Here is a 13,468-nt window from a genome sequence, read left to right as displayed (position 1 = left end):
TCTCTCCTCTCTGTTGTGATTTGGACCTCCAGGGATCTTTTAGCTGCTTCCATCAAAAACGGCCAAACATGGGATTCTGGTGGCCCTCGTTGGTGTCGTCAGGATCTGACCATTTGGCTGAGATAGATTAAAGAAAATCAACTTTAAAGCAGTTTCTCTGAGTTTAAGAACAACTTCTGACGGCTCAGACGGCTTGAGATAAAACCCAGGTTGTTTTTCTAAATGTCCCAACAGCTGTCTTTATGTCCTCCGCTGAAAAGTTTCATCATGATTGATGGAAGCGCTCGCTAACTCTGCGTCTCCTCATCTTTCACTTCAACTACTTTAAAAAATTTAAACCAACCATTATAAACCTTTCTTTCTCAGTAATTTACAGCAAAGTGAGAGAAAATCTAGTATTAAGATTATTTTTTCTTTATAGGAAAATGTTGCCCCACTGTCTGAATCAGTGACGTGCGGTAGAGTTCATAGCTGGTGAGGCACTGACGTCATCAGAGTCAGATAATACTAATATATACGCTCTACAGAGTAGACTCGTTGCAAAGTGCGGAAGGAGACTGATTGAGCCAAATAAATTCACCAAGAGACATGGAAAAAAATTTGATTCTTGGATGAAAAAATAAAACTAAAATAAATTATTTGTCATTTGATTAGTAACAGTTTATGAGTTATGATGGATTTCTGCATTTATAACACATTTAAAAACTATAACCCACATCATGCATATTTTATCACAAAAACAAAACATGAATAATTATCGCTGTCTTAGCTTTACTTATAAATGAAGTCCATGCGGCGCTCTTTCTGAACAAAAATATTGGTAATTTTCCAGATGTATGTGAGTGAAGCTAGGCGGAGCAACATACAGCTGGCGGAAGTCAGGTTATGTTATGAATGCCTGTCAGTCTATAACTACTTCCAAATAATCATGTTCTATTTATATTATTTCCAATTAAATCTTGTGGAACTTTCTCCAGCCGCCTGCCAAGAGGTGTCACAACGACTTCAGTCCACCTGCCGCACTTCTATTGCTGTTTATGGGCAAACGGTTTGTCATTAGGGTTATTTAATGCCTGTTTTATATTTAATTTCTATCAATGATGTGCTAAATTTACTTCAATTAATTCATATTTTTAAACAACTTTAGAAAAAAGTTATAAGGTGACTGCGTGAGTGGTTAGACTCGTGATGAGAAAAACTAATGTGGTGATATGAAGACATCACGTGAAAACACGCTGGCACAGTTGTTTGGTGCCACCAAGATGTCAGAGTGGCTGTTAAAACCTTTAATGCCACGGTGGCTGAAGTAATGCTGGTTGTTGTCAGGATAGTTAGTACTTTCAGTAGAGGGTGTCATTATGTTTTTTTTTAATTAATAAAATGTGTTATACCCAAAATATAAAGTGACTGTATACTTCAGATGTAAACTATATGTCCTAATAGCACAGTATGAATATGGCGTGCTGAAAGGACGACAAAGACTCGCTGCACTGTTTATAAGGTGTGGAAATAACCATGTTTGGATTATTCTTTCCTTTCGGCCACAGCAACCATAAGTCGGTGTCACGAAGCAATAAACTGGTATTTAACCCATAGAAACCCCAAACTCGGACCCGTAACATAAGACAAGTTTTTCCAGTGATTCTGTCTTCTTTTATATAAATACATTTAAGAATAAAACTCTCTTAAACCTTGTAGCATCACATTTCCACATTAAACCTCTTCTGCAGCCTTTGCAAACATCCTGATATTTGTTTAAATTTTAATCAAAAACTGGATTAGGCAGAAGTCAGTGACGTCACCTTTTCTCTTTGTCCCCGGGATCAGCCTCTCAGGTCATTGCTGCACAGTTTGGTACTTCATTCAGCATCTGAGAATATTTAAAACGAGGCTAAAATCTCTCTGTCGGCACATTCCAATTACATTCACCAGGTTTCTTTGCAAAGAAATGAGCAGAAAGCAGCATAGAAGTATTAATGCTGGTCAGTAACGCCACCAACTTTCTCTGCTGGAAGATCTCAAATTACCTTGTGTAAGTTAGTTAAAAATTAGCATAATTCAATCATACCCGTTTATCCCTTCATGTCCGCTATTGATTATGACTTCTTATCGTACGCCTGCAAAAGCTCACTTATCAGTTTTCTGTTGGAAGAAAGTTGGCATTTCAGGATCTCCACTCAGCTTCTGGAAAGCAATAACTCAGAAAAACAATAATGTTAGTATTTAGGTAAGGCATGCAATCAAAACCTGGTCCTCTTCAGAATCAGATTATAGATAACGTGTTTAATGTGGCCTGTTGAAAACCTGAAGCCCCTCAAATTTCCTCTTTTAGTTGTATCAATGTTCTGTCAAAAGTATCTCTTAGAAAAGCAATTCATATTTAATTACATTTTTTCCACCTGGCTTTTATACATTTATTGAAATGAAAAACCACGAGCCTTGCTCTTATGTTCTCATATTCCTCCCATATATAACTTCACAAACTCTATTTTAAGCCTTCTTTTAAATGGACCAGTTTGTGATCAATCATTATTGCTAAAAGTCATTTCCTGTTGTCTGTTATTTTCTATTTAATCAAGGGCTAAAACAAGTGATAGAATCTCTGCTTTCATGATGCTTGCTATTCAAATTCTAATAATATCCTATAATCATAATATAAGAGCCTCTAATCTGGTATTTCTGCAGTTAACTGCCATCAATCCGTTGTCAATCATAACCTCTATACAATTTTATAATAGAGCACCTGAATACAGGCTCAATGCTGCAGGAGCTTAATTTGTCTTAAAGTATATCAAACAAACCTTAATTTATCGCTTATCCTCGGTTCCTATTCTTTTCAACTGACCTGAATAATTTTTTGGTCAAGCCATGTTAACCTTTTCATGTATCTATTAAATTTGGGCTGGACATTCAATGTTTAATGCCAAACTTTACATTTTTTAGAAAGTGTTTATCTTTTTACTTCTTTCAAACTTTTAGTTAAATCTTTCATGCATGTTTGCCAGGGGAGCTCTTAAATGTATTTGCATTCAGAGCTGCAGTTCTCTTGACACAAATAAACATTTTTCAAATGGTGGCATTAAACCTAATTACTTCACAAAGACGAACAGAGTTTTAGTCAAAGACAAAAACACTTGCAGGCCTGTTTTTCCTCACTACTTCTTACACAGATCTGTGATCTTCCATTTTTGAAATGTTTCAACTCAGTCAGTGCCCTAATATATCTTTTTTTAATATCTTAGTTGCATCACTTACTTCAAGTGGGGGGGGGGGGGTAATGATCCTGAACGGCGGTCAATAATTCAGCTTACAAGCAGTTTTATGCTTCGGCTCTGTAAGGATTTATCCCTTCATCTCGCGGACACTTGGACCTTTATTCCTTTTTAATAGATTTAATATATTCAGTCTAATAATCGGATAAGTGGCTTTTAATCTTCTTTATGAGAAGACTAGGGAGTAGGGCTGAACCATATAGAAAAAAAGCTTATCGATAAAAAAAAGGCATATTGATCGATACTTATCGATAATCATTGAAAATATTTAAAACCATATTTTATGTGCAGCTCTGCCTGGACATTTTATGATATTGCTAAATGATTTAATTTTAATTAAGAACACAAACACAGAATCTCAATTAAATCTTTATTCAACCAACTTTTTTTAAACCATAACAGAATATTTTTAAAGAAAAATAACTTAAGAGACCTGAGTTATGTTATTAAATAATGACAAAGAATAAACTAAAGTGAACAGTACAATGACCAAAATAAAAATACCAAATAAATAAATGAATAAAATAGCCTATTTAGGTGGGAATAATAATAATAATAATTGAACTTTATTGATCTCACAATGGAGAAATTCACTTCTGCATCTTAACCCATCCCCTTGGGGAGCAGTGGGCTGCCATGTGCGGCGCCTGGGGAGCAATCTGGCATTAAGGGTCTTGCTCAGGGACCCAGAGTGCCAGGACAGGGGATCGAACCGGGTACTTCCATCCTTCTCTGAGTGCAAGCACACTGCTCTAACCACTCAGCCACGACTCCCCCCACAATAGTACACTAGTTACTCCTCAGGTTTCATAATTGAGAGGCTGACTAGTTGCACAATTTAGGGAGCGCTGTTGGAGAAAAACTTATGTCCTGGAACTTTATATCGCGGATCAAGAGTGGCGAGTAATTGTTTGAAGGCAGGTTTTTTAACTGCAGACAACAGCAGCATATCCATCACTATGAAGCATGTTACTGCATGCGTGATGTCCTTATGCTGCTTGGACGCTTTGACATTTTAGCACAAAGAAGGGAGCCCAGTTTAGCTGCAGGCCATTGCTTCGCACAAGGATTAAACTTGGAAGCACAGAAAGAATATTTTCCATCACAGGTCATTAAAGTAACGTTTCATTTGATTTCATTTCTAGCTTCCAGAGCATCAGAGGTCCATCGTTATCAGCTCATAGAAATCATTCAAGCGGCTGTGGGGTTAAATTACAACCTGAAGACTCTAAATCATGCTTTTATTCGCTGTTGAGCTCCAGAGATTGTAGTAAGGCGCATTTTCTGTCACTTCCTGTTTTCTGTTGCTGCGGTGTGGATTGTGGTTTGGTGTTCTAGACTCTCTCGATTTTATCTTAAATCTCTTTGCTATGACATCTCTCGGTTTCTAACGCATAATCCCATTTAAAACACATTCTCTGTTGCTGCTTTTCTTGGTGTTAAGGATTATGAGATTACAGAGACTGGACTGCAAAGTCAGATATTACAGATAGACAACGGACTCTAGAGGCACAGAGCCTGACATACTTAGATTGGACAGAATAACTGATTGGGGGAAGATGTGTCAGCTAGGACACGTCTCCATTATAGTACAATCTTCTCCAACAATGTGATGAACACTGATATCATGCTGGACACGCCCCTAATGGGTGGACACAATGGGTCCTACTTAATGTCTGTGTGAGGAATGAACAGGGCTCTCTGGCATCTGGAAATCTTTCCGTGGCGTTGTTGTGTGAGAGTCCAGTACCGAAGCTGTAAACATCCCTCTGCCTTTTAGATTAAATATAGTAAACTATAGTTGTGGTTTCAAGAGTTTTTTTTTTTTTGTTACTACAGAATAGGGCTGAACAATTTTGGAAAATAATCTAATTGCGATTTTTTTTCTTAATATTGCAATTTACAGCGATTTTTTTTCCAGTTTAATTTATCATGTCTTTTTAAACATATACAAACAATAAATCATTTTGTTTCCTCGCTGTGCAGATTAGTTGCTAAAAGACCAACAGCATCTAAACTCAGAGCAGAAATGATTGCGTTCTGCCTACAATATATTTCAACCAAAATTGCAATTTTGACTTTTCTCCGCATTAACTACAAGCAACAAAAATGGCCTCTAAATAAAGACGTTTGTAAACAAGGACTATTTAAAACAAGAACTTTTAATGTTTCTATTAATCAGAATATTATTCAAGAGAACAGCTTTTATGTTATGATCGTGAATCAGGCAAACCCAGTATTCAAGCCAAACAAGTGAGGTTAAGGCAAAAAACAGGATTTTAATAATGAAAACAGGGACAGGCGGGCTCAATAGTCAAAAGGGCAGTCCAAAATCCGGTACACAAAAAGCAGTCCAAAATAGGCAGAGGTACAGACGGGGCAAAGCAAGCTCGGATAACCATGGGACAGAAACTAGTCGGTAAACCGGTAAATCAGTCAGACAGGGCAGGAAAAACAGATCAGGGAACAGGCTGGCTCAGAATCAAAAAGGCTCTCGGGTTATCATCAACAGGTCAATCAGAATATAGAATGCTGGAACTAAACTCACCGTGGCTCGTTAATGATCTGGCAGATAACTGAAGACCGAGGCAGAACTATATAGTGGAGTGAGCAGGTGAACGGGAGTGAAGACTAATTACAAGTGACAGGTGGAAACTGAACTGATTGGCTAGTGACTGGAGGTTGACAGGTGAGCAGATCTGATTGGCTGGTAACTGGTGTTTGGGGAGTGACAGATAAACAGATTGCTGGGAAGAGACAGAACTGAACTGGAAACATAAATAAAATCAAACTACAATAAAATCTAACCTATTCCATAAACCAAAACTAATACAGAACCTAAGACTAAACACAACACACACAAGCTATAATAGAAACCAAACAAGAAAGAGCCCAAAACCAAAACTGATTTTAAAGACCAGAGAGTTAACTAATAAATCAAAATTAACAAACAGCTGAAACAAAACCCAAATCCTGACATTTTAGTTGATTTGGACATCAATCCTTGTTGAACATAAAGAGCAACCAACAAGCAAGTCTATGTATTAAACTGATTGACCTGTACTTAATGCTGTGTATGATTATATAAACTCTAAAACAACAAGTAATAAAATTAGATTATCTCACTGCTGCAACTGTCTTCCCTTCCATGTGGAGGCAAACCCACTTTAAACATTTTACCAACACCTAATAGACGTGTCTAATTCCCTAATTGTTACATAGCCAAAAATTGCAGACTCTGCGATTTGGAAATTGCGTTTTTTTTAAATCATGATTATATTGAAAATGCGATTAATTGTTCAGCCCTACTACAGAAGTCTACAATAGAAACACCACTTTTTTCAGCTAAAGGTCAATTCGTTAACAGGTTTGTTTCTCCATGACACGCTCCTCCTTTGTGTTTTCTTACCGGCCACAAATTCTACAAGCTCTAGGTCTGAATGTGTCTCAGAATGTTGCTGCTGCTGCTTTCCGACAAAATAAACCAAGAGACAAAACCAGATTTTCTCTAATGCTTTAATGAAACAGCATCTCACCCATTTTGATAATCACTTTTTCCATGACAGACCCAATAATTGACCAAATACCAGATGAAGCGTAAAAGCAGAAAATGTCCGCCTGGACCTTCTCTCTGCTAAGGCATGGAGCTGAAGGGTGTCAGATGCTGGTTTAATCTTCTCATTAGGCTAGGCGGTGTTGAAGAAATCGTTGCAAACTTCTATAAATCCCTGTCTTTCCCCTTCCGCTAAAATGTTGAACAGTACCGCAGTTTCAGCCATGTCTGCAAACCCAGCCTCCTTTTCCTTTCGTTTATCACCATCAGCCGTCTGCCACACCCTCATCGTTCTGTATTCTCTTCCTAAAAGCGCTGCAAGCTTTGTCATGTAACCTGTTGCTGCGCCGCTGAATCCTCGCAGTGGTTTGGCCAACCAGCTTCCTCCATCAGCCATAGTGATGAAGTCTGCATCAAACCAGAACCTATTATTATTTATACGCAGAGACATGAGGGTCAGAGGAAAAGTACGGAAATTTCTGGAAGATTCAGCGATAACTGAAGCTGTGAAATACCAGGTTGTAAACAGCGCAGGATTTATTGGTAAGCAGACATCTTCACCCTGAAAAATGTTTATCAAATTAGTGACAAACATGTCTCTCTCAGTCTCATGAATATGGCCTGTAATTTGGGGATACATTTCATTCCCTTCCAGGTTTTGTTCATTAATTAGATCCATTATGGCTTTCTGTAACTTTTCTCCTTCTCTGTCTTCTCCATCTTTAAGCATTTTTCCAACTGGGTAAAGATAAAGACTATCAGGTTTAACTAGGAAGATCCATTCATTGATCAGAAGGTATGAATCTTCTTTTTCTCCATCCTTGCCATAGTGACGAATGATGTTTCTGATGTCTCCTCCATTTTCAATCACATAACATTGCTCTAAAACTTTTTGTTTTTGATTATTGTCATTTATCCATTCAAGGTTCCCTGGTCCATGTCTTGTTCCTATTAAATAATCTGCTGGGTTTGGGTCATTGATCCTCCTTAGTGGTTCTGCTGGTTCTGGATAAAACAGTCCCCAAGTCAGACTTTCAAGTATCCTGAAAGTTTGTCTTACTTGTTCAACTCTGTTTTGATCAACGTTCTGTGATCCAGTTAGATATGAAAAAACGTTCTCATAAACTTCTGGATCAATGAAGGTTCTTGCTTCTTTTGGCCAATGTTCCCTATAGAGATGTGGGTCGACGTTAGGATCATCTTCATCAGCTAAGAACCTGGTGTGATTGGTTAGAACCTGGTATCCGGTGCGGTCCGACTCCTTCCTCCGTATCTCTCCCTTCCTGCCAACAGTCAGAACCACCTTCTTGGTCTGATCTTCAGATCTCCACTGGGCTCCACCTGCAGAGACGTCCTGACTGATGACCTCTCCTGTCTCTGTGACCTGGACCACAGCGGTCCACAGGTGTAACTCCGTCTCAATGCCGGCTTCATGGAGCTTCTTCAGCAGAGCTTCTCTGAACCGGCGGTCCGATCCGGCGTCACAGGCCAGAACTGTAGTAGTCTGGATCTTCTCACTGGTCCTGGAGATGCTTTGGATGATCCTGGCCACATCTTGGTAGCTGTAGCCTGATACTCTCATCTCTCCTGAATGGTCTCTGGCTCCATGGCCCACCAGAACCAGGCTGCTGTGTTCTGACAGAACCAGGGCTTGACCTTTGACCTTTTGAAGCCTCTGCTGGGGACCAACAAGCTGAACTGAACTAACTGTTGGATGTTTGTCATAAAGAGAAGCTGCAGCTCTTCTCACCACCTCATCATCTTCTAACATCAGGATCTGCTGCTGGTCAAACTCTACGATGGGCTCATCTGCTCTCTGAGAGGTTCTGGAGCTGCAAACCGGGTCAGACTCATTGGTTACCTGATAAACTGGAGGATTCTCTTGGTTCGGTTCTTCTGGACCATGGACCAAAGCAGCTTTGGGGAGGTGACCTCCAGAATTCAGGGTTGTGTTTCCATGGAGAGAGAAATCTGCTGCTGCTTCAGGTTCTAGTTTCAGGGTCAGATTTTCAGGTAGGGAACCAGAACCCCCAGATCCAGATTGTCGGTTCTGGACCAGTATTTCTCCTTCAGTGATGCCGTCTAACTCTGACACACAGGACTGATTGTTTAGGAACTTCAGGCTGACTGGGACACGTTTCTGAGGATCTAAGCTGTTTTCCTGCCTCATTTTCCCCTCTGATGGGTCAGTGCTGCCTGTCAGAACCAGAACTTTCTGTCTGACGCTGGCAGAGATCTCTGAAACACTTTGCCACCAATCCTCCATCATCTCTTTGTTGAAATCAACCAAGAAGACATCAAGATCCTGAAAATAGAAGACAAGCTTGGGTCAGAACACAAAGAAGTTCTGGTTCTATTCTAGCTGTGATAAACCATAATGTTCCTATTAATACTCCTGCTGATCAATTATTCTCAAAGCAGCGGTTTTTGGTATTTTTGATTTCCTTCATGACTAAAAACAAAAAATTAATCTGATTCCAAAGGAAATGTTGAATGATATAAAAATTAAAATGTTTTTATCTTCAACAAGTTTAGATTTATTTCTAAAGTCTGGGTCCAGTAATTACTTTGATTCATTTTTATATGAGTAACAATCATATTTTTATGTTCCTACTGTAAATTAATGTCTTATGCCCATTAGTGTTAATGTTTAGGCCTCATGAAATCCAAGCAGGTTTTTTAAAAAGAACAAATTTCATTAACTTTTTATCATACCTTTAATATTTAAAAAAGAGCCCCTCATTTTTGTTGAAATTTCTAGAAGAGCTTTTTTTTTTTTTTCCCAGTGTCCTGTCTAACAATGTGGCAATAAAAATTGATGTCTTAATGCCAAATAGAGCTCGACAGATTTTGCTTTCACAAGTGGAGCAAACAGCTTTCGCCAAAGTGCTCCGCTTGATTTATGCATGTAAATAGCTTTATTGTGATTCCTGCAAGGAGAATTTCAAATTATATGGACACTACAATGGGAAAGTAGGAGAGTAAAGGAAGAACAAGAAGAGAAAAAAAGAAAGAGAAGAGGTGAAAGAAAGAGGAGATAAAAGGGAGAGAATGATAAAAAGAGCTTTTTAAAACTAATTTTTAATAAACTAATTTTTGTTTTTTCATTTTTGAAAAACGCAGTTTTAGGTCCAGTCATCAAACCAAGACGGCACCAAAGGTTCTTTTGTCCTCAGCCGTCCGTATGGATCTGAACAACGTTAGTTACTCTTATTTCTGGACCAGAGAGCAGGGAAATACAACTTCCTGCAGAATCAGACCAACAGGGACTCAACTTTTCATCTGAACAGTGGAAATTTAGATTTGGTGTTCAACAAGGCTCAGATTTAGGCCTCACACTTTTTAATTCCTAAACTTCGCCCTCAGAGAAACAGGATCAGAACATTAAAGTTAACTGCTATGCTGATGACACACCGCTTTACATTGCAGTGTTAGCTCCTGACACTGATGGATATTTTTAACTCTATTTGATACATGACGTTATGGACAACTTAAAAATAATTCTCTTCAGCTCAGTCAGGACAAAACTAACAGCCATTTAATTCCACAAGTGAAGCTCAGAGTAAAACACCAACTGAGAATGAAAACTCTGGGTTCATATTTGACTCAGTTTAGGATTTAAACTTCATCTAGTCTGATGTCAAGGATGTGTTCTTCTTTTCTCTACTATTATTCCATCCCAGTCTGCTGCAGAGACTCTAATTTACCTTTGCAGCATTAAGAAACACTTATTACTTACAATAAGTAGTTTTAACATCCATAGTAATAATTAAAACTCATACATATATGTAATTTTCTTCTTCTGATCCTTAGTAATAGAAAAGCTCTCAACATGACAGAAGTTGTCATCTATGGACCAGAGTCCTTTAATAGGAAACTTCCTAATCAATGACTTAATGTGATGTTGCTAAAATCAGAAATTATTGTGTCTGGGTGTGAAGCTAAAAAACTAGTCCAGGGATTTGCTGCTTTAAGGCGGGACTTTTGTAAATGGCTGATCCAGGAGGAGTGAAAGCTGCAGGTCAATGACTGGATACAACCTGCTGGGTTTCCTTAGAGAGAAAACTGTTAATCAATCCGTCTGGAGGATTTACATTAATTGGCTTTGGAAAGAGCCTTGAGATGATGTGTGTTGTGAATTGGGCTATATAAATAATAAAAAATAGATTTAATCAGTTTCAAAATCTTTAAAATTTAAAAACTGATCTTTCTAATCTTTGTTGATAATGTTAGGTATTAATCTCATTAAAACCTCATGTAATCTTAAATTTCTTCCATTTGTTGCTTTATTTACTGTTTAAGCTCAACTTTTACTTGACTTTGAAGTAGTTTTGTTTACTACTTACTGTAGTTATATTATTTATATTTTGTTTTTTTTATGTGAAATGATTCCAAGGATCAATGATTTAGAAACATTTAATTCTCAGATTTTATTTGCTTTGCTTTCTCTCCATTTATAGTAAATGATGATGTTCATAGTGTTTGTGATATAGGGATAAAATCTTTACCTTGTCATTGTGCAGCAGCAGCTGATCTGGGATCAGTCTGGAAGGAAAAAAACAACAAAAATGAACCTGGATTTCCATTTTATCTGAAAATGATCAACAGAAAACTACAAACTGAACATGACAGAGATCGTAGAGCTATTGCTGAAACTCAGATCTAAGTTTAAACTATTTTAAGTTTTAAAAAGTTTTTCCTCCTATCTGACTAAAATTGTCAGATTTCAGCAACAATTCAGGATCTGCAGTTTTCTGTCATTTAAAACAAATCAAGGGTTCTTCTGGTTGTCAGGTCCGTTTGGACCGTTTCACTCTTTCATCTGATTCCAGCTAAATGTGAATATTGCAGTTAAACAGAAGCAGTCTTCTGCAGACTCTGGATCTGCATGGACCTCTGCAGGCCTGTAGTGAGAAGGTCTAACAGCTACCTGCTGGATTCAGACGCTCCTTGGAGGAGATGTTCAGCACCGACGTCACGGCTCAGCTTCTCCTGGACGTCTCCTCTCACCTCTGCAACATTACAGCACAGGTTAAAACCTCGACACGATGGGCTAAGAGTCAATAATCCAGGATTTAAATCCTGTCTGTGACTTTATTAAAGGTTATAAAGTGGCGTACGGATGTGGTTGGTGAAGATGAGGAGGCTGAAGATGACCAGCAGCTGCAGAGGCTTCCATCTCTGCCTGCGTCCTGCCATCACTCTGCAACAACCTGATGAAACCATGAACGGTGGAACCATGTTGGAATAAAAGGTGAACCTGCTGAACATCATGTTTGTTCACAGACCAAAGAGCTGCTGTTTGCTGGACTCACCTGAAAACCTTCAGTTTCTGAGAGAGAAGCTGCACTCAGACGATGATGAAGATGATGATGATGATGATGAAGATGCTGTCCAGAATGAGCTACTTTGCTGTGAGTTTGGTTTTATTACAGAGATTAGATCCTGTAATAAAAAATCTTTAAAAATCAAGATGAATGAAGAGTTAACCCCAGCCTACCAGAAAAGAAACATTTCAAATAAAACCTTAAAATCCACTATTGTCAATAAATATTTCTGCATGAGAACCTCTCCACCAGATCTGTATATTACTGATCATTGATTTAATCTAAAGATGCAGAGACATTGAATAGAAGAGATCCAAGACCTCAACCCTGCAGAACTCCATGTTTGCTTGTTCTTGTCTCCAAAAAATAAGGTTTGTAAAGTTTTCTACTTTTGAGACACAAAATAAGAGACTTGGAATACAAATATTTCTGCTTGTTCATAGAAATAAACCCATCTATCCATCATCTAAACCCACTTATCCTTGCAGCATGGGGGGGGGGGGGGTCCACCTGGTCTCGCTGCTCCATCACAGGACAAACAACTGTGACAGAACCTAAGAGTGATTTAGAGAAAGACCAGTCGACCCAAAAGTCGTGGTTTTGGACTGTAGTAGGAAGACGGGGAACCCAGAGAGAACCTGGAGAACCCACAGCTGCACAGGGAGAACGTGTAAAGTCCAGTAGAAAGAGGCCAGGCCAGGATTTAAACCCACAACCTCCTGGCTACAGGGCCAGGGTATTTCTAATGCTACACTGTGCAGCTCTGATGCTTTGTCAGGAAAACTGAGTTTATCCATGGAAAGAAAATATCTGCCATCTTTAAACCTGCAGAGCTGAGGAGCAACAGAAAGTGTCATTGATGTAAAACCTGATGAAGAACAAAGAAAAAGAAACATAATTTATTTTTATTTATTCAAGATCTACATAAATAACAGCTATTAAATAAGAGTTCAGCCGTTCAGATCTGCTGAATCATCGCTTTCACCACCAAAACTCCACCATGATCAGATCAGCCATGTGGAAATGATCAGCAGATCGATCTTCTTGTCCTGCTTTTGCTGCTTTCACCGTGACAGCAGAGGAAAATGGACGTTTACGTGATTCTGGGAGCGTCTGAGAGTCTGTGAACGTGGACCAGCTCTCTGTTTCATCATGAAATGACACATTTTACTTCTGCAAATGCTTCTTGTGTCACAGACGTGATCAGGGCAGCAGTCTGACGCCTGACTCCAGGTCACGTCTGGAGGTCTGGCTGAAGCGGCTGAAACGACACGTTGATCTTTCTCTTCTGTTTAAGAATCAAATGTGTGATTTTC

At 38.7% G+C, this 13,468-nt stretch overlaps 1 protein-coding gene across 1 annotated transcript; it reads right to left on the bottom strand.

Annotated features, from left to right (window-relative positions):
- Window positions 1-7,958: 7,958 nt before the first annotated feature.
- LOC105923225 lies at window positions 7,959-12,205 on the bottom strand. Its single transcript, XM_036143582.1, has 6 exons — window positions 12,141-12,205; window positions 11,946-12,038; window positions 11,756-11,837; window positions 11,334-11,370; window positions 8,063-9,130; window positions 7,959-7,994 (listed from the first exon to the last, which is right to left on the bottom strand). Exons 2-6 carry the CDS (start codon window positions 12,022-12,024, stop codon window positions 7,959-7,961), a joined length of 1,302 nt encoding a protein of 433 aa, XP_035999475.1. The 5' UTR covers window positions 12,025-12,038; window positions 12,141-12,205.
- Window positions 12,206-13,468: the final 1,263 nt, after the last annotated feature.

This window comes from Fundulus heteroclitus, chromosome 12 (genome assembly GCF_011125445.2).
Source record: "Fundulus heteroclitus isolate FHET01 chromosome 12, MU-UCD_Fhet_4.1, whole genome shotgun sequence".
Taxonomy (NCBI): Eukaryota; Metazoa; Chordata; class Actinopteri; order Cyprinodontiformes; family Fundulidae; genus Fundulus; species Fundulus heteroclitus.
Note: the sequence above shows the minus strand (reverse complement) of the source record. Positions and strands in the feature narration are given on the sequence as shown.

Bases quoted from the DNA above. Each gene is read 5' to 3' on its own strand.
- LOC105923225 (XM_036143582.1), bottom strand. From the start codon at position 12,024: ATGGCAGGACGCAGGCAGAGATGGAAGCCTCTGCAGCTGCTGGTCATC. The intron at 11,838-11,945 runs GTACGCCACTTT...GTAATGTTGCAG, and splicing joins CATCTTCACCAACCACATCC to AGGTGAGAGGAGACGTCCAG. The intron at 9,131-11,333 runs GTAAAGATTTTA...TTCTATTTTCAG, and splicing joins TGCTGCTGCACAATGACAAG to GATCTTGATGTCTTCTTGGT.